The following is a 26,326-nucleotide window of genomic DNA, read 5'->3' as shown; positions in this document are numbered from 1 at the left end:
GGGGTCACTACAGTAACCACTAACCAGAGTAAGGAAATGTATACAACAAAATGTCCACAGTACATTGATTTATTGCCGGAAACTATCCTACTTTTGATACATGGAAATGGATATGTATAGTAGTTACAGGTTGTAACAATTGGTATAGGACCCAGACCAGGTAACAAGTAACCCTGGTGACATACAAACACATGACTGCAGGGTGAACAGCTGTCGAACTTGGCGATGAAACCTTCATTCAGATATGAGGATTGGAGTTAGAAAATAAAATGTGTTCAACCTTCCCAATAACATGCAGTCACAATAACTTGGTAAACGTTTTATGGAAAAAACTGAAAGTAACATCTTCATTTCTCAGTTTCTGTCCTACATCTTGTTACACATGTTCAATATAGTTGTATTAATACAATAATATGCTAATAATGTCATGTCTTTTATCATCTTGACAATTATGTCTTGTAGTACTGGTGCAATGTTGAACAGGTTTAAGAGAGGGAGTAATAATTACAGTATTTGAGGAGATAATGAAGTTGATTTTCATGGATATTAAATATTGACTTTGCAAGTATAGGTTATTCATTGTTTCACAAAGTAAGTAACCTACTTTGGCCATGGAAAATACTGGATTACAAATTTACATAATGCATGTGATATACATTCTACATTATGCTTGTTTCTTTGTTAATGCCTTTTTGTTTTTAGTAATGAAGTTATCACCTTGGTTGCCATATGTCCTGTGAAAGATTATTTCTCAACTTCTAGTTCATGAATTAATACCAGTTGGTAAAAATCGACATGCAATTCTTTAACTACAGAATGAAGAAAAATTAGTTTCAACTTTTACCATTTCATTATTTTTTTTAATGAAAATGTAATAAATTCAGTAGTAAATATCTTTTTAAGAAGTTATTTCATTAATGGAATGGACTTGGAATTTAAAGGAAATTTTTTATTTTTTTGGCTGTGCTTTCTTCTTTCTTTTACACCAATGAGACCTTTCTTACATGCAGTTTTCATTCTTTACACCAATATAACTACAGTCAAGAGCATATTTGGCACATTCTAATAAAGAAACATGGCCACAGAAGTTAAACATTTAGCCTAACCATACTAAAGATCTACGTTTGTTTCAAGTTTACTAGCCAGAGACATTGTCCCTATTCCAAGCCCTCCTCTTACATTTAAACTCTTAAGAAGTTGTAAAAAAATTCAATACCCAGGGTGCATAATCCTCTGCTTCATTCCTCTTTCCCTTTCACCTAATTGATAATTAGAGTCCCGTTAATCAACATTGCATCTGAGATTCACTAAATTGGGTCACTATCCTATGAACAACTGTCCCTTAAATTGTTCTTATATTCCTGTACAAAGAATTCATTAGCAATGCCAAAAGTCTTATGATATGGACAAAAATTATTTAAATTGTTCCATTCAGAGAGTGTCAGGTAGAGGTTTTACATTTGGTCTTGTATTCTATAACTAGACCAGTCGTAATGATACTCCTATCTGAAACATGGCATAAAGTTTCACATTGTGGGGAAGTGAGAAAATGTTGCCTATCCTTTTAGTTTCGTAAAGTCAGCACTGAACATCTTCAAAGGACTTCATGACAGTTCCTTTTTATACCAGGTTCTCCGTGTATGCTAACTTTCATAAGATATTCAAGACCAAGTAATTCATAAAAATAACAATTTTACAATATATGACTAACACTGATCACTATGAAACAAATAGATACTACACGCCTGATACTGTAATAATGTACTCTGGTTAACGTGAAGTTGGATATTTTGGAAGTCTCCTTTGGTTTCATGATTCCTCACTTTCCATTGAGGATTAATTATAGTATGGTACAATATATGATTAATTCTTATCTCTAATGGTGACTAAATAAAAGTAACAAAATGTCATACATTACTGTTTAGGATTTTTATTCATTTATTAAAATGCATTACTCTAAGGCAACTGGAATTCATGTGTAAAAAGAAACCGAAATCTTTCTGACAACTGGAGAACCAAGCCCTAATTCTTTGTCCAAAGATTAGGCTTTGTTTGACTGCAATCATTCATGCATAGAACATTCTTTGACATCATACTACTCCACTTCAAAACAGCTTCCCAGCTTTAGAAAATAAATCCAATCTAATATACTTCTAAATCTTTACTTGCCCCTCTCATTACTTTTGTAATGAAACATAAGTATTACAGTACTGTATACTAAAGTGCTTGAGTATTACATCAAAACTATTGCTTTCTGCTGACCTAAACAAATATTAAGATGATATGAATATTAATAAAGGAAAATACATTTTGATGCAATTTCATAATACTTGAAGCAATGTACAAAATGTTGTGTGCCATACACAACAGCTTGAGTCTCTCCTCATACAAGTTTTTTTTTATATTATTCCATGACCAAAGTCTTTGCTAAATCAAACCTTCACTCACATATAAACCTTAAACATTCCAACTTGACCTAAACCTTTTGGGATTCAAACTTTTTTTTTTTTTTTGGCAGTTACAGAAAATTTTTCGTTTTCCTGTGCAAACCTAATAGTATCACCCTTAAATTAAACACGCAATGAATTTGAAAGATCTTAAAAAAATTCTACCCTGTCTTAAAATTTCCAATTAATTTTCTTAGATTAATGGCTTGATTCTCTTTAAGTTCAACTTGCATGTCAGGTTAGAATATTTATGAACTATACTATTATTTAACAAATAAACAAATAAGCCCATGGTCTTTTTTCGACTTAAAGACAAATATAAAGGTAGTTATGTAAAGCCAAAATATTAGGAATATTTATGTCAGGAGGTACATATAATTTTATGTATAAACCTTAAAAAGATCTGGAAAAAATCCTACTCTGCCTAAAAATTTCCAATTACCTAATTTTTTTAGACTAATGGCTTGATTCTCTTCAAGTTCAACTTGCACATCAGGTAAGAATATTTATGAACTATACTATTTAACAAATAAACAAATAAGCCCATGGCTTTTTTCTGACTTAAACAAAGACAAATATAAAGGTTGTTATCTAAAGCCAAGGTATTAGGAATATTTATGTCAAGAAGTACATAAAATTTTATGTCACTAACACACTCACAACCTCAAAAACAATGTTTTTTTTAGTAACAGAACATTGACTGTATAAAAAAATTCAACATTACCAAAAGAGATTAAAACTAATCACAACCTGTAAATAGAGAGATCTCTACCTTGCGTGAAGATTTCTTAACAGCTCCTGTAGAATTATTTTCCTTGGCATCAACTTCATCATCAGTTGAATCTTCAAAGAATGGGTTCAAATTGTTTGGATGGATAGGTTTATCACTAGAGGCTAGTGATTTACTATCCTCTCCATTTTCAGTAGGTTCGGGCTTGGGTGAAGGAATACTTTCAGCTTGAGGTAAAGAAACATTCTTGTCTTCTGGCCTATGTGTTGTGTTGCTAAATTTGTCTGCTACGTGTGCTGGTAGCCAATCATAATATGGATTAAAAGGAGGAGAATCAGGAGCATCTGAAGTCTTCGATAGATGGCTAGCTAGAAGGCTTGGACTAGAGGATGAAGTGTCAGGATGAAAGTTACTGTCATTAAAGCTGGAGTTTTCACCTACATTAAGAGGAGGGTATCTTACACTGTGATCTGTGACTGATCCATCACCTAAATTAGGGACACTTTGGAAATGAGTTGTGCGTGGATCATGATGATATTCTGGTCCCTTGTGAGGCTGAGGGACAGAAGGATGATAATCATCCTTTGGCTGAGGAAGTTCAGGATACACACGACTTTGTGGACTAATAGGCAATGGAGAATTAATGGTTGAAGAAGAAATACTTGGAGCAGTAGGTCGATTATCTAACCCATGATGGCGAGGAGAAGATATTCCCCCTTCAGCATGATCAGGAAGATGAGGGTAACCATTAACTGATGGTAAAGAAACTTGAGGAGCTGATGGATGATCTTGAGGAGTATTGTTGATATTTGAAGGTATATTATTCATATTCCCATTGTGCCCATTCTGTCTTGAGTTTGACAAATCATTCAAGTGTTCCAGGGATGGAGTATATGGGGGTGGAGGGTCCTCTGGCAGAGGGAGCTTTGTGGAAACAACAGGGGGACAGTAACTTCTTATTTTTTCCTTTGTGTCATGTACATATTTCCTAGCAATATCTGACCCTGAAATAAATTTAAAAAATCAAATAATAACATACATTAAAAATTAGTTCTAATCTATACACAGTACATATAACACTTCCATATTCTTTTAAGCAGAAAATTTAGCAAGGAGCAACTGGTCTAAATTTCTCATAGCTACATTACCTTTATCTATAAAAAAGAAAGATATTTTCATATTAATTCACTAATCTCTTCTCAGAAATTACAATAAACAGCTCTTGGTGAATTACTTATTATCTCTGATAAGGAGGTTACGTTTTTGGTTAGGTTAGTCTATTTGTTTGTTTGTTAACATAATTATGAAAAAAGTTACTTGTGGATTTTTATTTCCAAAATTATGCTAGCTTAACAAGACTACTGTCTGCTCAAAAGCTTATACACATGGTTTTATCACTGAATTTTGTCTATGTTCTAAACTAGTTTGACTTCTAAAGAAGAACAGTACAAGATCCTCATTAGATATGTGAAAAAATGACAAATTTTTAATCAATTTGCACTTTTAATAGCTAACAAACCTGATGCCTTAACAATAAAATACTAATCTTCTAGCATCAGCTGGAAACCGGTTAAAAGCAATCAAAGATTGTAAAGCAAGGAATCTGTGGCATCTGGCAACTCATGCATATATACATATACAAGATGGATTTTGGTCACTGACCAGGCTTGGAACCTCGTGACTCCCCTTTCTTCTAACCCAGGATATGAGAGGGGCGGCTAAAGTTGGGTAAATAACATTTAGACATCAGGTTGGTTAGCTGTGAAAAATACAAATAGATTAAAAAAATTTCATTTATTCGTAGTGGAACAAACCCTCGGTCTTAACAGTAGGACAGACTTATACCTGGAGGGAGGTACAAGTACCCTGAACCAGCTGGGGGTTCAGCCCACCTGACCACCCTTCCTAGAAGAACGAGTTCTAAAGAAGGGGGTCTGAGCCCATGAAAGAATAGAAAAACAAGTATGTAAAAACGCAACCTTCTGGGATTAAACACAATGAGTCATGTCCAGATTCATTGCATTCGTGGAAGGTAAAAAGAACTGTCTGTTCAAGTAACAAACCACAGGGATTTCTTACCACTCCTCCCTCCCCTTGTCAGAGAGAGGAGTAAGTGCTACTGAGAGGCAGATTTGTTTATTGTATAGGAACAAACAAAATAACTGCAACCAGTATGGCTGCCACACTCACCTGTATCAGATCAGTTCCAAGGCATCAATGTCGTCTTAAAAAATTCTCCCATGATTACTCTTACCTACTCAGATCCACTCAGTGGTGGTCTAATTTTCTATTACAGAGAACTAATTATAAGAACACAACTAAGAAAGCATGTAATGAGAGTATGAGGAAAATTTATGAAAACAGTAAACATACTGTACCTGTGTATTTAACGTCATGGAGATCTTTATCACGAACATCTGGTAACTCAGAAGTAACGTTATGGTGAGCAGTAAATATTGTCAAAGACTTCTGAGACATTTCCTGGTAAGCATTTCCAAGAAGTAAGAGACCCTCTTTATCTAAATCATTTTCAAAGCTTCATTTTCTCCTACACGCTCCACCACTGAAATATTGAAGGGTTTTATAAACATATGGACATGTAAATAGATTTATCATTAACCAATATGGATGATGTGTTGTATAATGCCAAGTCCATTCATCCCAAAACTCTATTCAACTCTACTCATAATTTTAAACTAAATGATACAAATTCACCATAGTAATTGTGTTCGTAACATTTATAACAACTGTGACAAAATGATATTGTTAGTATACAATAAAGTTTTGTACATACTTACCTGACAGATATATACTTAGCTTACGTCTCTGACGTCACGACAGAAAATTCAAAACTCGCGGCACACGCTACAGGTAGGTCAGGTGATCTACCTTACCCGCCGCTGGGTGGCGGGTGTAAGAACCAATCCCCCTTTCTTGTCAGATTTTCTCTTCCACCTGTCTCCTGAGGGGAGGCTGGGAGGGCCATCAATCGTATATATCTGCCAGGTAAGTATGTACAAAACTTTATTGTATACTAACAATATCATTTTTGTACATGAACTTCCCTGCCAGATATATACTTAGCTGATTGACACCCTTGGTGGAGGGAAAGAGACATACACTCACCTAGAAAGTGGGGACAACACATGTTAAAGGAATAAAAATATACCCTTGGTTCTTACCTGATTTAGGCAGAAGACTTCATAGTTACTGTCTATTAGTCTGCGTTGCCTAAAGAGTTACAGCGAGGGCGTGACCTATAGCTGAAGAACTCTTTGGGTCTACCAATGGGAACTGAGTCCACTTACTTGGCAGAATCCAAACAGGGTCTGGTCAATGGGGATCAACCCGCTTACATGACAAAGCCTATCACTACCAAATGCAAGGAGCCTCAAGCACAACCGATCACCTAACCAATTACAAATATTAGTATACGAAAGAAGGAGCTGCCTCCTGCAACCTCCTTCATACAACCAAAAAACTCAATACCAAAAACTAACAGGGAAAACGATTAAAAAGGATGTGTTTCAGCTCCCTGCCCCAGCACTGAATCCGCCGATACGTAAGGGCCTAGCCGAAAGCACTTTTCATACGTATCGTTACGTCTTTAGGTAGTGATTGGAGAAGACTGATTCACACCTCCAAAAAGTGGCCTTCATGAGGTTCTGCAATGACATATTCTTCTTGAAAAGACCAAAGGACGTCCGTCGATGGCCCTTACTTCGTGCGCCTGACTTTCAGAAGTCTAAACTGTTCCTGATTGCACGATGTGTGGGCTTCTCTAATAACATTCCTGATAAAGAATGAGAGGGCATTTTTAGATAAGGGCCTACTGGGGTCCCTTACCGAGCACCCGAGATTGCTTGCATTAGCCCCAAGTCTTCTCTTCCTCTGAAGATAAAATTTAAGGCTTCTCACCGGGCAAAGAGATCTCTCCTCTTCTGTCCCAACTAAGGAGGATAAGCTTTTAATTTCGAAGCTCCTGGGCCACGGTGAAGATGGGTTTTCATTCTTGGCCAGGAAAGCCGGAAGAAAAGAGCAAACAGCGGAGCCTCCTTGGAAACCTACCTCACCTTCTAGAGCTTGCAGCTCGCTGACTCTCTTCGCTGAAGCTAACGCACAGAGAAAAAGAGTCTTCATCGAGAGGTCTCTGAACGAAGCTGTATGGGGAGGTTCGAATCTTGAGGACCTCAGGAAGAGCAGTACGACATCTAGATTCCAGCTAGGGGACTAAGCAAGAGGTTCTTTTAACCGTTTCAAACGACTTGATTAAATCATGGAGGTCCTTATCTTCAGATATGTTTAATCCTTTGTGACGAAAAACTGAAGAAAGCATGCTCCTGTAGCCCTTGATGGTAGAGACTACTAACCCGCATTTTTCTCTCAGGAAGAGAAGAAAATCTGCTATCTGAGTCACAGAGGTACTGGAGGAGGAAACTTTTTGAGTCTTGCACCAACGTCGAAAAACATCCCACTTCGACTGGTAGACCCTGGTGGTGGAAGGTCTACGTGCATTGGCAATAGCCCTTGCAGACTTTGCCGAAAAGGCCTTAGCTCTGACGAGACTCTTGATAGTCTGAATCCAGTCAGACTGAGAGCGGGGAGGTTCTTGTGAAACCTGTCGAAGTGGGGCTGTTTGAGCAGATCGACTCTTAATGGTAGGGATCTTGGAACATCCACCAACCATTCCAGTACCTCTGTGAACCAGTCGTGGGCGGGCCAGAACGGAGCTATCAAGGTCATCCTCGCTCCTTCTGAAGCTGCGAACTTCCTTAGCGTTTCCCCTAGAATCTTGAAAGGCGGGAACGCGTAAAGATCTAGGTTTTTCCAATCCATCAGGAATGCATCTATTGACACTGCTCTTGGGTCCGCAATAGGGGAGCAGTATAGATCTATCCTCGCATTCCTGGAGGTCGCAAAGAGATCGAGATGGGGCCTGCCCCACGTCTTCCACAGCTCCTGGCATACGTCCGAGTGCAGAGTCCACTCTGAGGGAAGGACTTGATTCCTTCTGCTTAGCAGATCCGCTCTGACATTTCTTTCTCCCTGTATGAACCTGGTGAGGAGACTTATCTTCCTTTCCTCCGACCACAGGAGGAGCGATCTCGCTGTCTCGTACAGGGAGAAAGAGCGAGTCCCCCCCTGTTTCCGAATGTAAGCCAGGGCTGTGGTGTTGTCCGAGTTATCTGAACTGACTTTTCCTTTACGAGGGGTTCGAAGGCTTTGAGAGCGAACCAAATCGCCGTCAGCTCTTTCCTGTTGATGTGCCAGGACACCTGATCCCCCATCCAGGTGCCTGACACTTCTCTCGACCCCGAGAGTAGCTCCCCAACCTATGTCCGACACGTCTGCATATAACACTAGGCTGGGGTTCTGAATGTGCAAGGAAACGCCTTCCTTGAACAGGAGAGGGTCTAGCCACCAACGGAGATCCTCCTTTACCACTTGTGAAATCTTGAACGCAAAGTCTAGACCCTGAGATCTTCGGTTTCAGTTCCTCGTCAGGAAGAACTGTAGGGGTCTGAGGTGCAACCTCCCTAGAGAAACGAATTGCTCCAGCGAGGAGAGTGTCCCCAACAGACTCATCCACTCCCTCGCTGTGCATACATCTTTCTCTAGAAAGGTTGCGACCTTCTCCGAACATCGGGTTATCCTCTCTGGGGAAGGATACGCCCGAAAAACCTGAGAAGCCATCCGAATCCCCAGATAGATACGATCTTGACTGGGGATTAGCTGTGACTTCTCGAAATTCACTAGCAAACCCAGAGAAGCTGCTAAATTCAACGTTAAGCGAAGGTCCTCCAGACATTTCTCCTTCGACTTGGCCCTGATTAGCCAATCGTCTAAGTAGAGGGAAATCCTCACTCCCTCGAGTGAGGATTTCCCTCTACGTTCTTCATCAGCCCTGTGAAGACTTGGGGGGCTGTGGAAAGGCCGAAGCATAGGGCCCTGAACTGAAACACGTTCCCTCCCCACATGAATCTCAGAAACTTGCGTGACGAAGGATGGACCAGCACGTGGAAGTAAGCGTCCTGAAGGTCCAGTGACACCATCCAGTCCCCGGGACGAAGAGCTGCTAAGACTGATGAAGTCGTCTCCATAGCGAACTTCCTCTTCTTCACAAAGACGTTCAGGGCGCTTACGTCCAGAACCGGCCTCCATCCTCCTGAGGTCTTGGGAACAAGGAACAGACAGTTGTAGAAACCCGCGGAAAGAGGGTCCTCTACCATCTTTATTGCCTCTTTCTCCAGCATAAGCTCTACTGCTAGAGCGAGGGCTTGATTCATGAGTGGGTCTTTGTATTTGGCCACCAGCTCCCTTGGTGTGGTGGTCAAAGGTGGTCTCGAGATAAAGGGAATGAGGTATCCCTTCTTGATGATAGCGAGGGACCAGTTGTCCGCCCCCTTCTGTGCCCAGACGTCTGCAAAATTCAGAAGTTTGGCACCCACAGTCGTCTGGAGGACACGAGAGCTATTTCTTGGCCCTAATAGACCGAGAGAAGGTCCTTCCTCTTCTAGGGGGTCTCGAACCTCTGGAGGAAGAAGTGCGGGACGAAGGGCCTCCTCAAAAGGGCTCCTGCCAACTCTAACTGTCCTTCTTCGTTTTCTGCTGGAACAAAGTTTTCGGGATCCTAGCTGAACGAGCCAGCATATCCTGCGTCGCTTTTGCTGACAACGAGCTGGAAATATCGTTGATTATCTTCTTCGGGAAGAGCTGCGGAGAAAGTTGAGAGTATAACAAGGAAGCTCTCTGCGCATGGGAAACAGCCTTGGTCAGAAAGGAGCAGAAAACTGCCCTTTTCTTTACCACTCCTGCTCCAAAAAGTGAAGCTATCTCCCTGGATCCATCTCTAACTGCCTTGTCCATACAAGACAGCACCGCGTGAAGATCTTCAGGTGAAAGAGAGTCTTGATCTTGGGTCCTCTTTGCCATGACTCCAAGGGTCCAGTCAAGAAAGTTAAAAACTTCTAAGACCCGGAACATTCCCTTCAGAAGGTGATCTAACTCGCTCATACCCCACGTCGTCTTCGCAGAATTAAGAGCCGAGCGACGCGCGGAATCAACCAATGAAGAGAGGTCTGAGTCTGCCGAAGTGGGAAGAGTCAGACCCAAGGGCTCCCCTGACTCGTACCAGAACCCCATCTTTCCCGTAAGTTTGGACGGGGGAAAAGAAAAGACGGTCTTCCCTTTCTCCTCCTTCGAGACCAACCAATCGTCGAAGTTCTTGAGAGCCTTCTTCATCGACACTGTCGGTTTCATCTTAACGACTGAAGACTTCTTCGATGTATTAGTCGTCGAAAATAAGGACGGAGGTGACGGAGGAGCAACGGCCGAAAGAGACTCCCCAAAATCTTGCAAGAGGAGGTCGGTCAATCTCTTGTACGAAGACACTGAAGAATCCTTGGGCAAATCTTCCTCAGAATCCCCAAGATTCTCTTCAGACGAATGACGCTTGGAAGATCTACTGCAAGGAGGAGAGCTTTTCCTCGGAGAGCGCCTACTAGGCGAGCGCCTACTGGGAGAATGTCCACTGGGAGAGCGCCTACATGGAGAGCGCCTACTTGGAGAGCGCCTACTAGGAGAGCGCCTACTAGGAGAGCGCCTACTAGCAGAAGCTTGCCTGTCGGAAGCAAAGTCCAGGTCCACAGATGAGCGCCTGGACGAGGGAGAGCGCTTATCAGGCTCTCTGCGCCTGCTAGGCTCTTGGCGCCTGCCAGACTCAACACGCCTGCCAGGCTCTTGGCGCCTGTCAGACTCAAAACCCCTACCAGGCTCTTGGCGCCTGCCACGGAGAAAAACTTCCACGGAAGAGTCCCTGTCTGAAGCAAGGCGCTTACAAGGCTCTGTGCGCCTATCCAATCGGGAGCGATCAAAAGGAGAGGATTGCCTCCATTGGCGCCTACTAGGCTCTTGGTGTCTACAAACTTCTGTACGTTCGACCGAGGGCGAACGGAATCCTGGCGAGGGAAGAGCCACTGGAGAACGGCACCTACTAGGCTCCGGGCGCCCGTCAAAAGGAGAGCGGCTACCAGGCGAAGAACTCCTCCTCCGCTCCTGACGAGTACGAGGCTCTTGGCGCCTGTCAAGCTCTTGACGCTTAACTGAAGAAAAGCGGAAATCTTGAGGAGAGCGCCTGTCAGGCTCCTTGCGCCTGACATGCTCAATACGCTTGCTGGGGAGAGAGGAGAGCCTACTCGGAGAGCGATCCCAAACTTCAACCTGAAATTCTGACATCCTACTACGAGGCTCAAGAACACCTTTAGCAGGAGGAGAGCGAGCAGAAGAGAAGTTCCTTGACTTCTTCACCGGAAGCGAGACGTCCTTCCGACGATGAGAAGACCCGGCAATAGAATCTGCTAAAGCCGAAATCTGCGCCTGCAGACCCGCCAAGATGCGCGCAGGAGATCTCCTGAAATCCTCTACAGGAGACATTGTCTGGGACCGAACAGGAGAAGCGTAAACTGCAGAACTCTTGGCTCTCTTGCGTTCCACTTCAGGCTCTTCCGCGAAGGATTCGGGGCTGGAAGGAAGGGCGCAAGGTACTTTCCAGGGCCTCTTGAGAGGGCGAGACGACTCCGAGGCGCTCCATCTACGTTTAGGAGAAGGCGACGAAGAAGAAGAGAAGCACTGTCGTAACACAGTCTTCTTGGATCGGTCCGAGGCAGCCTGGGAGCGAGCAACAGGATCTGCCAAGGGGACGCCTGACCGGTGGGGGATCTCCCTAACCTTCCTGCGGCTTTCGACTTTCCTCCTCCACTGGGTCTGGGAGTCTGGAAGAGGTCTAGGCCTGGAAGCGTTAGTGAGTCAGTCAGACGCACTCTCCACTGCACTAGGGGCACTGCACTGATCACTTGCACTGTCACTCTTACCTTGTAGAGAGCGAGCGAAGCTCCCCTTACTCCTGATCGAGGCTCTCCCGGAAGCAACCTCCGAAAACGAATCTTCGGGTTCAAAGCTGGGCGCAGGGGCTGAAACTGGAGAAGGAACTACTTCTACTACAGGGTTCTCAACGTCCATTTCACTCACTCTCGATCTACTCGGAGCCTTGCCAAGAAGCCTTGCGCGCCCTATCCTTCTCCAACTTCCTTAAATAAGAAGATAGAGCCTTTCAACCATCCTCATCTAAACTTTCACACTCTTTACAAGGGTTAACGAAAGAGCATTCATTCCCTCTACATACCATACATACGGAGTGAGGATCCAAAGCAGCTTTTGGAAGCCTCACTTTACAGTCACTCACTGAACAAACTCTAAATAAAGCAGGTTTCTTAACCTCAGAATCATCCATGATTACTAATCCAGAGAAAAATCCAAATAAACAATCCAAATAGCGTATGCCAAGCCAACAGACAAAGGGTACTTCATCAAAATCCAATTCGTCGGCAACGAGAAAGAATCTAACTATCGGAAGGACTGAACAACAGGTGTTGTCCAGCCGGCGACAGAGAAAATCTGACAAGAAAGGGGGATTGGTTCTTACACCTGCCACCCAGTGGTGGGTAAGGTAGATCACCTGACCTACCTGTAGCGTGTGCCGCGAGTTTTGAATTTTCTGTCGTGACGTCAGAGACGTAAGCTAAGTATATATCTGGCAGGGAAGTTCATGTACAAAACTTTAAAATACATGATCTTCACTGCCTTGCCTATATTCCCTCTCAATTACAAGTGGTATATAGGTAATAATTTGTAGGTTAGCACTTTTTGGTACAGTGATGTCTGTAAACATGCATCAATTACAACAAAACCTTGTTGTCATGGACTCTTGCTATATAATCAACAGCATAATCAGGCAAACAGCATGTGGAAGTTCATAAGTGAAAGCAGAGAGTAGACCCTATTAAGGAGATAATAATTATGGTCTTACTGCTGAGTATTTTCTGCAGCCCTTTATAGGGGTCTATTATCTTAACCATATTCTGTAGCCACATTTTTTATTTTGTAAAACTGCACACTTCAATTTGCAATAAAAGACACTACGAAGGCACTTCATATATATAGATATACAGGCAGTCCCCGGGTTACGACGGGGGTTCCGTTCTTGAGACGCATCGTAAGCCGGAACAGTTAAAAATCCTAAGAAAACCTTACTTTTAATGCCTTAGGTGCATTCAAAACTATGTAAACTGCATTCTTATTGCATTTTTCATAAAAAAAAACTTTAAATATTGATTATTTTGCATTTTTGGTGTCATATTTCATCTGCCAGATCAGCGTTTGTAGGCGTCGTAACCCTGGAACATGCGTCGTAACCTCGGAACGTCGTAAGCCGAGACCGTCGTAAGCCGAGACCGTCGTAACCCGGGGACTGCCTGTGTATATCTACATAACACTTATTCAAAACTTCTTGAAATAATTGCGCTTTGAAGTGAGGAAGACAAACTCAAAGATAAAGATTTTTCTTCAGATTTGTTAAAATGTTGATTTAGCTATTTTAACCCAAAGACACAGTTGTCTGTCAGGAACACAGTTTTGACAATATATTACTTTCAACCAAAATGTAATGATTTTCTTTTTTTACTTTTTTCAACATTTCACCTTCTCTCTGCCTAAGGATCAGGGACTGTTAAGTAAATCTTTAGAAGGATTACATCCTTGGTATGTCACATGGGTAACAATGGTAGTTGATGTGGATCAAGACATGGCCTTGCACTAATTTTTAAAGTATGACATTACAAGGTTATGAAAAATTATGCTTCATTGCTTCAAATTACATTTGAATGAAATGTGAAACTAATTATACAATATCTTTAATTTGTTGTTGATTTCTAGAAGATTTTCAAAGTAAGAGTTAATTTTTACTGACTTAAGTAAATAGTTATAGGTTAACATCCAGAAGAAGATTTTACTGATCTTAACTAGCACAGCAACTGGAATACACAAATGGTGAATTAATGGAATTAGACACTCAAGGTTTAACACAAGGAAGAGGTATGAGAAGCAGAAGAGACGGAGGACCCACACAAAACGAACTAAATTCATGGGCAACAATTTCTGTCCCGTCTTATCAAATAAGCCCTGGTTATTATTCAATTTACAGAATTCAAATATTGAGCAATCTATACAGGGACCTATTGCTCTTCATGTTATTTTTGCTTGCTGTTGCATTATTTATTTACTAAATAAATAATACAGAATGTACCACAAACCTAACTTCAATGTAACTTCTACATATTAGCCCTCATAACTTTCATACGTAAATTAGTGTAGAAGAAGATAATAACCACATAGTAGTACCTTCTATTTCCTTTGCCACATCTAACCTTTCAACATCCTTGCATTAACTTTCCTCACCTTACACTCAAAGTTAGTACCAGTAAGCCAGTCTGTGAACTTGTATAGAAATAAGTAATTTTGTCGAAAAATTATTTTTTTCCTATATACAAACCTAGGTTGTCTAACAAAAGGATATCCGCGGGAACGCGCCGCCGCTACCGCATACAAAGAGTTCAAACTTGAATCGCTGTACCTGGGTCTGGGGTAACTGCGCGGGGTGAGAGCGGGCCAGCTTGGGTAGGTCATTGTGATACCATTCTTTGAGCCGTTAGAATACTTAGTCTAAACAGACACACTCTTCAAAATGGGGGCCATAACTCAATGAGGGGTGGATGAGGAGGGCCATTAATCTGTTAGACAACCTAGGTTTGTATATAGGAAAAAATAATTTTTCGACAAAATTACTTTTGTTCCGACTAAGTACAAACCGTCGGTTGTCTAACAAAAGGAGACTCGAACTGAGGATGGGAAGGTGAGTGACCTGAATGTACCCTTTGAAGAGCCGCCAATAACTTCACATGACCTGATGTTAACCCAGACCCCCTACTCCTCATGACACTTTACACGGTAAGGATTCAATAGGGGAGAACCCAAGGGGCTCCGGCTGTTGTCCTAACCTATGGTACTAATACTCACTCAGAGAGCTGTTCCTGAAGGATTCTTAGCCATCATTCTACTCTCCAGGTAAGTCAGTAGTGGCCAAGTCGTGTCATGGACAGTACAGTCATACGTAGGATATTACCAGGAAAACTCACTCATACCCTTACATTCGGCCAGACTTAGGCGGGAATTGCTGGGAGTGTGTGTGTGTGTATTTCCAAATTGAGGTACGCAGTGCGGGTGACCAACGCCTAGAGGATCTCTTGGGCTGCGACAATGGGGCCCAGAGAGACACTTCTAGAGATTTGAACGCAACTTCTCGTAGGTAGAAGGAGGTGAAGGTGGTTTGACTCTTCCAGGTGCTGCTCTCAATACCTGACCCACTGAGAGGTTCTTCCTGAAGAGCATAGAGGAGCCTATGCCCCTAACTTCGTGAGCCCTCACCTTTGGCATTGGTACTTCCTTGTTTTCGTAGGCCCTTCTTATAACCTGTCTGATCCAGAAGGAGATGGTATTCTTAGCCACCTCTTTCGGATGCTTGCCCGTGGCCACGAACAGCCGTTTGATAGCCGGTCTGAACTGTCTCGTCCTCTTGAGGTAGGCTTTCATGGCTCTGACCGGGCATAGAATCAGTTCCTCTTTGTCAAAGCCGTAAAATCCCCCAAGGAAGGAATGGTAAAAGAGGAAAACATCTCCTCTGGCTTGGATGGGTCTTGAGTCTTAGCTACAAAGCCAGGGACAAACGAGAACCCCATCTCCCTCCAACGCCTGGTGTGTGGACACTTCGTAGGACAGCGCGTGTAGTTCGCTGACCCTCTTCGAAGATGCCAGGGCTAAGAGGAAAAGGGTCTTCAAGGTGAGGTTCTTCAAGGAAGCTGAATGTAAGGGCTCATAGGGAGGACCTCTCAAGGATTCCAGGACTAAGGCTACATCCCAGTGGGGAGTCCGTAGCTCTCTCGGGGGACAGGTCTTCCTTAAAGTGCTTGAAGAGCAACAAAATTTCTGGAGATGCAGCGAGGTCCATGCCTTTCAACGCGAATACTTGATTTAAAGCCGCTCTATAACCCTCCACTGCCGATATGGATAGTCGTTTATCCTTCCTGAGGTGGTGGAAAAAACTCGCTAGTTGAGGGATGGTGGCCTCGTCTGGGGCAATGCCTTTATCTTGACACCAATCTTGAAAACCGTCCGCCACTTTCCCTGGTACAATCTGCCTGAGGAAGGTTTCACAGGATTGGCCATGGCCTCAGCTAACTGCCTGGAAAAACCTCTATCGCGGAGGATTTTGATGACAGTCTGAACCCGTGTAAGCGGAGGGCCGACGGATTTGGGTGTAGGCATCCGTTGTTGGGTTGGGCGAGGAGATCTATTCTGTCTGGTAGGCTTACCAGGTCCTCTAACTGAAGATCAGCACTTCTGGGAACCAGGGGGCTTCCGGCCACCAAGGAGCTACTAAGGTTACTCGCAGGTTCTGCGAGTAGCGAATCTTCTGAAGGATCTTCTGGAGGAGGGGGAAAGGCGTAAGCGTCCAGGTTCTTCCAATCTTGCAGGAGGGCATCCTCCCCCGCTGCCTGCGGGTCTGGGAGTGGGGAGAAGAACACTGGCAGTTTTCTGTTCCATGCGGTGGCAAAGAGGTCTATCGACGGAGAGCCCCACCTCTTTATCAGGCCATCTGCTACTTCTTGATGGAGGGACCACTCTGTGTTGATTATCTGTCCCTCCTGCTCAGATGGTCCGCCCAAACATTTTTCTTGCCTGGAATATATCTTGCCTTGAGGGTGATGTCCATTTCCTCTGCTAACTCCTGGATTTGTACTGCCAGGCGACAGAGATCCAGTGAGACTGTGCCCCCCTGTTTGTTTAGATATGCCACCACCGTGGAGTTGTCTGACATTAGGCCCACCGTTTTCCCTTGGAGTTGAGACAGGAAGTGCTGAAGGGAGAGGAAGACTGCCTTCAATTCCAAGACATTGATGTGAGCTGCTTTCTCTTCTTCCGACCACAGGCCGCTCACTTCTTCCTCCGTCAGGTGTGCCCCCCACCCCACCCTTCTTTTGATGCATCCGTGAAGAGAAGAATCTCTGGGGTTCTCGGACTGAGAGAGATGCCCCCTTGGAGGTGGGAAGGCACCATCACCACTCCAGGGACTTCCTTACTTCTTGGGAGAGAAGAATTTTGCTGTTGGGGTCCCCTTCCTGAGGAGACCATTGTTTCTTGAACAGCCACTGAAGCGGCCTCATACGCCTTCTGCTGTGAGGCACTAGTCTCTCTATTGAGGCCATGTGTCCTAAGATGGACTGGCAGAGTTTTGCCGTGGGAGGCTGGGCCCCAAAGCTCTCCGCACTTTTTTGAGATACTAGGCCGGAGGACCCTGTTCTCCGAGGGGAAGGCCTTCATGAGGGATGAATCTAGTGTCATTCCGAGGTACACCATCCTTTGCCTGGGAGTGAAATCCGACTTGTCGACATTCACCACCACTCCCAGTTCCTGAACGAATGACAAAACTAGCTGAAGGTGCTCCGCACACTGCGCAGCCGTCTCGGCTAAGATGAGCCAATCGTCCAGGTAGCGGAGGAGACGGATGCCTCTTGCGTGTGCCCAAACTGCACTATCTTGAAGACCCTGGTGAACACCTGTGGGGATTATTTTAATGTTTTCACTCAAAATTCACTTGAAGTATTTCTTTTTTGCACGTGAGTGGCCTTACACTTTAAAAAAAAACTGTAGTCTGGCTATACTATATGCAGTAGGCTCCAATGTTGCAGAGTTAAACCAAGTCAATTTGGGGTTTGGACATATGCGTACAAGCAAATTAACTGATGAACAACCTGTTTATAAAACATGGGTATTTGTTGAAACCAATGTATAGTCACATAAAAGGAGAAATTCTTTAAACACAGTAACCAATGGAAAAAAAAGTAACCAGATGAGAAAAAAAAAAAAGGCAAATGGGCAGCTTAAGAGAATGAGATCTAAATTCAATATACGTATTCAAGATACTCATGGGAATTCCTACTGGGCCTCCCCAACTGGTGCCTCATGCTATCATAACAATTCTAGGATACTATTTTTAGTTTATCCCAAGCAAATTCAAAAATTATCTTACAGAATGTGAAAACTAAAATTTTTGTTTTTTTGTGGTGTGGAACAACAGCTCAATACAAGCATCCCTTAAATTAGTATAAACATAATATACTTACATTCTAAATGAGCCAGATCTCTTGCTCTCTCAGCCTGGTTTAATCTCTCTTTTAGTAACCTCACTTCCTCAACTGGCGCCTTATGAAAAAAAAAAAGAAGAAAAAGTTGACTTATTTTACTCTGTAAGATTCAAAGCATCTTTGAACACATGATAAAATACTGAGTAACATATTGTACAGTATAAATCTACACAAACATGATTACAGTTAATAAGGGAACTGCAATAAAAATATGCAAGGATTACTGTTGACTATGTTTCTCAAATAGATTGCCTAAATATATATCTAAGGAAGAGCCACCTTTTCCAATGTAAAATATACAGATAACAATACTGTTCTCTACATGAATCCCAAATTATCTTTTATGAGTTGTTTTGGGCTTCAAACTAAGAAATGAGTTAACAGCAAAAGAGAGAGTATTCCAGCTCAATACAGTACCTATATCATCACAAACTAAGCATACCATACTCCTGGTACAAGCTTACACTTAACTGACAGTCGAAATGGATTTTTATGATAGTTTTGATTTTTTTTTTTTTTTGCCTGTAATTAACAGTCATCAGCTAACAAAAAAGGGTTCACCAGTACCAACTGGGTGGCAATTCAATCATGGACATGTCACTTTACCTTTACAGTCACTATCAACCTCTGAGTCATCTTGACTTAAAGCAATCATTAGGACAAATCTAAAAATACCTATAAGAGTAGTAAAACCTTTTACTAGAGCTTAACGTAAGATTCTGATTACAGCTACTCTCAGTAACCAAACGCTATGCCATCCTTTAGCCTTTAAGTCATATGTATAAAAAAAACCAGCAGAGTAATCATTTGTAAATAAAGTCTTCTATACCATAAAATGTTAATCCGGTATGAATAGGATTTTCCAAGTCTGGATACCTAGCCTGGTGATGATAAACCAAGTGAAACTTCATTAAATGCAAGATTATTTTCCCCTCAACAACTGAACTCTTCTAACTGAAGCCTTTGACACAATTCTAAAGGTATGGCAGACCTTCTCACAAAAGATTATAAGGCTAAAAACTTTTTCAGTATTTACAATAAAAAAAAAAAAAGTCAATAAAAAAAATTATGAAACCTTACCTTTTATGACTTTAGTGTATTCTTTCCGAAGCTTCGTCTCGCGCTGCTCTCTGGCAACAAGTGTCTCACGAGCTTGAGTGACATGCTTTTCCCCTTCAAGAATGAGCTCATACATTGACTTATATTCCTTCAGTTTATCTGGATATAAAAACAGGTGAGTTCAGTAATAATTAATAGGACTAAATCTTTCCATTAGCATCAAATTTATGTACCTCTCAAATATTGAAAATATTTCTTTCTCCACCAAAATTACTGACGAGTTACCAAATCATAAGCAGTATACATACAGTACTTGCTATCTTTTGCTAAAATGAAATATGACTACTGAGTCTTAAAACTGAATATTTTTAATACAAATATAGTATTCAATGCTTTACGGGGATGAACAATTTGATCTATATTTAACATTAAAAAGCTAGCTAATTTACGCCTCAAAATTTGAGGTACGTACATATTGGCAACAATGCATAACACCCATAATCTTTTTTCTTCTAGGTATACAGAACAGGAGACTGACAGTCTGAATAGAAGAGAAATGTGGAAATTTCTTATAAGTACAATATCTGAAAATATAGAGCACATATTCTCTGTATACCTCCCATTTTGTGAAAACAAACAGTAAAATATTCTAATGCCTTACAAAGCTTACAAAACAACACTTTACAATGCCACTGTTAATGTTATTGATGTTAACTATGCAAAATTAGAATATCTAAATTTCATGTACCATGGTGGTAGTAGTTCCTGAGAAAGTGTATGAAAATTTCAAGAATAAGTTTTTTCAAGTTAAGTGGGAAGATTAAACACTACCACCTGCTCCTCTCCCTTTTGAAATCTTAGTTTATATCCATCATAACCTCCAACACCCTGAGGCAAAAGGGGAATTTGAGAGATCCCCCCACTCATGTCTTCTTACGCTTTCACTTTCACAAATCTCCAGCCATCTGTCTCAGTTCTCATTCAAATAGGGGTGAGTCTTCCAATTATTCTGGTGCCCAAGAGAACCCAGCTGACACTATCATGTACTTTCATCTTAATATGCCAGTATAGCAGATGTTGTACACTGAACAGGAAATTTATCTCAGTATATTAGTAAAGTATATTAGTACATTTGGATATGCAGTACTGAAAATGTATACTATAGCATTAATATAAAGTATTACAGATTGTATTCTGTGCTGGTATTGTCTGTATATTGTCTTACTGTATAATAATGCAATAAACAAGTGTTACAAACCGTGGAAAATAAAACTGAAAACTTGAAACCCTCGCCTTACATAATTTACATCTTAAAACTTGCCTGCAAAACTCCTCGCTGTACTTCAGTCCAAATAAGTGCTAATTCTGCTAAATAACCAAAAGTCTCTCCAATTGCCCTATTTTCATGGGTACATGCCCACTTTAATATATCTTCTGAGGTCTGAGCCTGTGCATGGACAAATGCTTTAAAACTTGTTCTTACTTCTCCAAGCTGAGAAATAATCATCTGAAGGTCTCCATGACCACTAGAAAGAGACTTTAGACGGACTCCAGATCTGTTGGAAAAAATTGAAGGGTAAAAAATCAAAAGCTTTTATGAGATTATTAATAAAAAATTTTATGCAATATATAGTTCACACTCTAAATTTACATTTTATGGGTCAAGGTTACAAGTGGCTGCATGAACTGAAAAATCTGCTAGTGACTTCTGTTACTCAAAAAATAGGCATTTGACCACCCATAAGCTGGCTTAAGCTAAGCAACAAGCAATTTGTGATTTTACTCACATTAAACTAACTTAGAACACCTAAGTTTACTCTAGTTATTAAGCCATAGTGGACGAACATCCTCACATGAGTAGCAATAACAGGTTTAGGGTGGACAATGGAGTGACTCGTGGTGAGTAACAATATTACCCGCCATCTATTTGGGTGAACTGAGCAAGAAAGAGGTGCCATTACTTCTATAGACCATAAATTTACTACATGCATGGTAATTAAATAATTTACATAAAAATTAAATTTTGAGAAGTCACTCTATGTTACATCTGATAGTCTGGAACCTAACCTTACCAAATTTTGGGGCAGAGTATTTATCAAATGCAAGTATAGGTATACCCTATGTTCAGGACTCAGCTTTCCACTCATTCCCTCTGGTCTCTTTCCTCTTAGCTAATTAAACCTCTTTAACTCTTATTTTCCTCAGATTTTCAACTCTCATGCAGAAATATACCCTCAAGATTTACCCTATCAGTCTGGAAATATAAATAAAGTGTTTGTAAATTACTAATTTGCAAAAATGGGCCGTCTTAGGTATATTGTGTTGGTAAGAGTAATAAGGGTTCTTTTCTTTGATTAAATTCAAACTCTCTAATTTTCACATCATCTTAGCTAAATCTTATAGGTAGTAGTTCCAAGTTCAACGAAGTCATCCAATCAACTGGTCATCTAATTAAAAATAGATATTGTACCTAGTTCACAATAATCATTTATACTCAAGGTCTACAGCTTTCGCTTCTGTTGCTTTCTTTTTATACCATCTAACTATTACTTTAGCTTTCTTTGGGCTCACACCCACATACCTTCCTACTCAAACTTATTAAGACTTCTTATGCCTGCTTTACTCAAGACAAGTTTAATTAGACTACCTAAGGGCTAACATAAGAGTGGTGTACTGTACTACCTAGCCTAAATACCTAATCCTATAAATAAGATACCTAGAGCCCACCAACTTCCTAGTATGTAGTAGTAGGTATACCAATCATTATAGCTAGCTAATTAGGTAATACTAGCTACAAGTTGTAGTTACAATATATATATATATATATATATATATATATATATATATATATATATATATATATATATATATATAAAATAGGAAAAACAGGCAACAGGCCATAATTGAGTACGCTAGTTAGATCACTGGAACAATTCCAATCTTATGATTCTGGTTTCAATAACAAAGAACGGATGGTGAAACTCATATTGATCAGCATTGGACTTTAGGTACTCCAGTGTTTAGTTTACAGGACATTAAACTAACCTGCGAATGGCTTTTGAAGCTTTATCCATTATTTTCGGACGGAACAAAGAACACTAGCTATTTAGGATGCCCGTCTCTTCCGTCTTCTAAAACGGGACGAGGGTCGTCAGTCGTCACGCCCCTTTGTTTACACCCACAGTTTGGAGTTTTGTTTAGAGAGCGCAGCACACGTGCTTACCAAGTAACAGAAAACGTTCCCCGTTTTCCTGCGCTGCAAATGTTACTTAGCGGTGCTTTTAGTGAAAAAAAAACATGCTGAAAATTTATGTTCAAATTTAATTTCTAGCTGAACAGCAATTTAGACAACCAAAACACTTTGATATACTATATTTCTTTATTGCGCTTGTCCCATGAATGCCTGAACGAAACCCACCGAATGTACGAGCGCGATGCATTGTGACTGGTGAACAAAGAATACACCCGAGGGAGTTTTGCACGAAATAATGCACCTCGAAATAAAGAATCTGCGAGCCGTCATAGATAGTTTCAGCGATTTGCCTCTTTCTACACGAAAAACAATTAGCTGTTGCAACTTGAAATTTGCTTGTTACGGATTAATTAGCCGAGTTACATGTTTCAACAAGGATTGTCTGTGTATAGTCTTCAAGGAGGCGGAGCTAGTTGAACCTCCGGCCTTCGGACTAATTGAGTCATAATTGTAAATACCTCTCTCATTATTTTAAAAAACTTGAAAAATATTCAAATGAAGTGCTGTTTTTATTAAATTTATCATGGCTTCTTACTATATAGTCTTAATCGTAGGCCTTTCTCAAAAATATATTCGTGGAATTAATTAAGTCTCACTAAGACGTCTTGACTCTTGATGTCAGAGTATACATAATTCACACGACACGACTCGTCTCAGCAAGACAGCTCCATTAATTTGTCATCTAATTTTGCGGATTTACTGATGATTTTCATACTACCTTCCTTTTTCCGGGTACCTTAATTTTGCTGGCAATTCTTGATAGACTTTTTTTTATTCATTTCATAATGTTATCAAAATGGGTTCAGTCAAGCATCAAATGTTTCTTCTCTGAGCTGATTGTTTACTGACCACACAGTCAAAATTAAATAACTAACCAAAACCGTAGCCGTATCGTTTCCACTTACTCGGGTTGTGAGCCTACAAACTATTTTGTTGTTGGGGGTAGGAAAGGTCTAAGAAGTGTTTCGTATTGTTAAAGATACACGGATTTTAGGATAGGATATTTATCATTTATTTCAGAATGAAAATGTAAAAAAATAATAATGTGTATATTCAACAGTACAAGAAAATTATTTCTAATAAAATATAGATATTTTTTCATTTTCGTTAGTGAAACAATCGGCTATCTGTCTGTAGTTAAGCATGTTTTAATTTCTTTGATGTATTAAATAAAGAGGCTATATTTCTATTCAAATATTTTGTTTCCACTTATAACAGAATATATGTTTATTTTGCGTCCTTTTTATTTGATCCTTGTTGTTAGTATGAATAGTACTAATAATTTATTCTGCTTCTTTCTCGCTATCATCCCTACATTAAGGGGGTTTGTTCGTATGGTGTTTTAACGTTCCATGAACCAGTGGTTGTTCAGTAGCAGGACCAACGGCTTTACGTGACTTCCGAACCACGTCGAGAGAGAACTCGCCAGAAATACACATCTCTTTTTATAGCACCTCAATGAAATGCCCGAGAATCGAACTCGCGGCCACCGTGGTGGTAGGTCAAGACCATACCGATCACACCACTGAGGCGATTAAGGGTTTGGTTGCATGGGTATTCTGATGCGCCTCCTCCACATCCTCCCTTACAACATTAGGCATGGGTTATTGTTTGGCAAAGGGGTTTTTACGACCGCATGCCCTTTCTGTCAGCAACCAGTTATTGGCGGTGGGGCTCGCCTTTGACTAAAAATTCCACCTGCAAGGCAGTAGTATCCACAGTTATTGGCAGTGGGCCTAGCCATTTACTAAAATGTTATTGTTATAATACAATTAAGTTTGTTCATACTTACCTGGCAGATATATATATAGCTGTATTTACTGACGTCCGACAGAATTTCTAAACTCGCGGCACACGTAGTGTGCGGCCAGGTGGTAGTACCATTCCCGCCGCTGGGAGGCGGGATATCAGGAACCATTCCCATTTTCTATTCATATTTATTCATGACCCTTGTCTCCTGAGGGGAGGAGGGTGGGCACTCTAATTATATATATCTGCCAGGTAAGTATGAACAAACTTAATTGTATTATAACAATAACATTTTGTTCATGAAACTTACCTGTCAGATATATATAAAGCTGAATCCCACCTTCGGATGGTGGGTAGAGACAGAATAGGATTTTTAGGAAACTTAAATTAAGTAAAAGATTTACTTCTTGGTTCCTTACCTGATAGCAAAGTAGACTCTGTGATTGCTGTCACTTAAGCCTGCTTCTGCTTCTATCAGAGTTGCCAGCCAGGTGTAGACCTGTAGTGCTGGTGCACTCTGGATGCTCTGTCAACGGGGACACGTGACCTCAATGTGACAAGACCATCTAGCCAAACATATGGCAGTAACACAGCAACCGACCACCACCTGACCAACTAACCAAAAAGCCCCTGACAGTTAAACTAAAGAATGGGAGATTTCCACAGAAGATCTCACCATCAACCAAAAACAATAAAAAACTAAGCTAAGGGATAGGGAGAGAGCTACCTTCAGCCCCCAAAACTGTGTCTGCCGAAATGTAAGGCCCCAAAGAACTACAGTTCTCGTAAATCGTTCTCACATCCCGGAGGTAATGTGAGGCAAATACGGAATTGCTCCTCCAAAAGGTGCTATCAAGGATATCTTTGATAGCATATTCCTTTGGAAGGCAAGAGAAGTAGCTATGCGCTCTGACTTCGTTGAGCTTTCACTTTAAAGAGGCTCAAATCAGTCTTCTGGCAAGATGAATGAGCCTCTTTAATGACGTCCCTCAAGAAGAAAGCCACAGCATTCTTCGACAACGGCAAATCTGGTCTCTTCACCGAGCACCAGAGATTACCTGAGGGACCTCTTATCTCTTTAGTTCTATTAACATAGAACTTGAGAGCCCTGACAGGGCACAGGGCTCTCTCTGGTTCTTGACCCATGAGACCCGACATACCTTTGATTTCAAAGCTCCTCGGCCAAGGATTAGACGGGTTCTCGTTTTTTGCCAAGAAAGACGGGCTCAACGAGCAGACAACGTTGTCCCCCTTGAAGCCCACTAGGCTACTGAACGCTTGGATTTCACTAACTCTCTTCGCCGTCGCCAGAGAAGCTAGGAAAAGCGCTTTCCTCGTCAAGTCCTTAGAGAAGCTTCGTGGAGAGGCTCAAAGGGACTTAGCATTAGATGTTTCAAAACCACATCGAGATTCCATGAGGGTGGTCTTGCCTGTGGAATCTTGGAGGTTTTGAAACGACACCTTAAGAGATCGTGCAGATCCTTATTGTCGGAGAGGTCCAGTCCTCTGTGGCGAAAAACGGCAGACAACATACTCCTATAACCTTTAATTGTAGGAACTGCCAATTTCTGCACATTTCTTAAATAGAGCAAGAAATCTGCTATCTGGTTCACAGAGGTCGTGGAAGAGGAAATTCCTTCCTTTTTGCACCATGCACCATGTACACAGAAAAGCCAATCCAAAATAAAAAACCAATCCACTATTACGCGTGCCAATCCAACAATCCAGAAGTCGATACCAAAAGTCAATCCAGATAATTTAAAGCGAGATAAATAAAAAATCCTAGACGGAGGTACTGCAAACAGTTGTTTCCAGCACCGGCGACAGAAAAAATATGAATAGAAAATGGGAATGGTTCCTGATATCCACCTCCCAGCGGCGGGAATGGGTACTACCACCTGGCCGCCCACTACATGTGCCGCGAGTTTAGAAATTCTGTCGGACGTCAGTAAATACAGCTATATATATATCTGACAGGTAAGTTTCATGAACA

General features: G+C 41.3%; 1 protein-coding gene across 1 annotated transcript; it reads right to left on the bottom strand.

The window, feature by feature from the left end:
* Nucleotides 1-53: 53 nt before the first annotated feature.
* LOC135207873 (sporozoite surface protein 2-like) lies at nucleotides 54-22,532 on the bottom strand. Its single transcript, XM_064239765.1, is given in 7 exon segments — nucleotides 54-4,181; nucleotides 5,556-5,699; nucleotides 5,702-5,740; nucleotides 18,252-18,330; nucleotides 19,348-19,490; nucleotides 20,649-20,887; nucleotides 22,377-22,532. Coding segments are annotated over 7 exon segments (1,668 nt in total). The 5' UTR covers nucleotides 22,406-22,532; the 3' UTR covers nucleotides 54-3,186.
* Nucleotides 22,533-26,326: the final 3,794 nt, after the last annotated feature.

The sequence above is a fragment of the Macrobrachium nipponense genome, chromosome 34 (genome assembly GCF_015104395.2).
Source record: "Macrobrachium nipponense isolate FS-2020 chromosome 34, ASM1510439v2, whole genome shotgun sequence".
NCBI classification, from domain to species: Eukaryota; Metazoa; Arthropoda; class Malacostraca; order Decapoda; family Palaemonidae; genus Macrobrachium; species Macrobrachium nipponense.
This window is presented reverse-complemented; position numbering and strand designations above follow the sequence as displayed.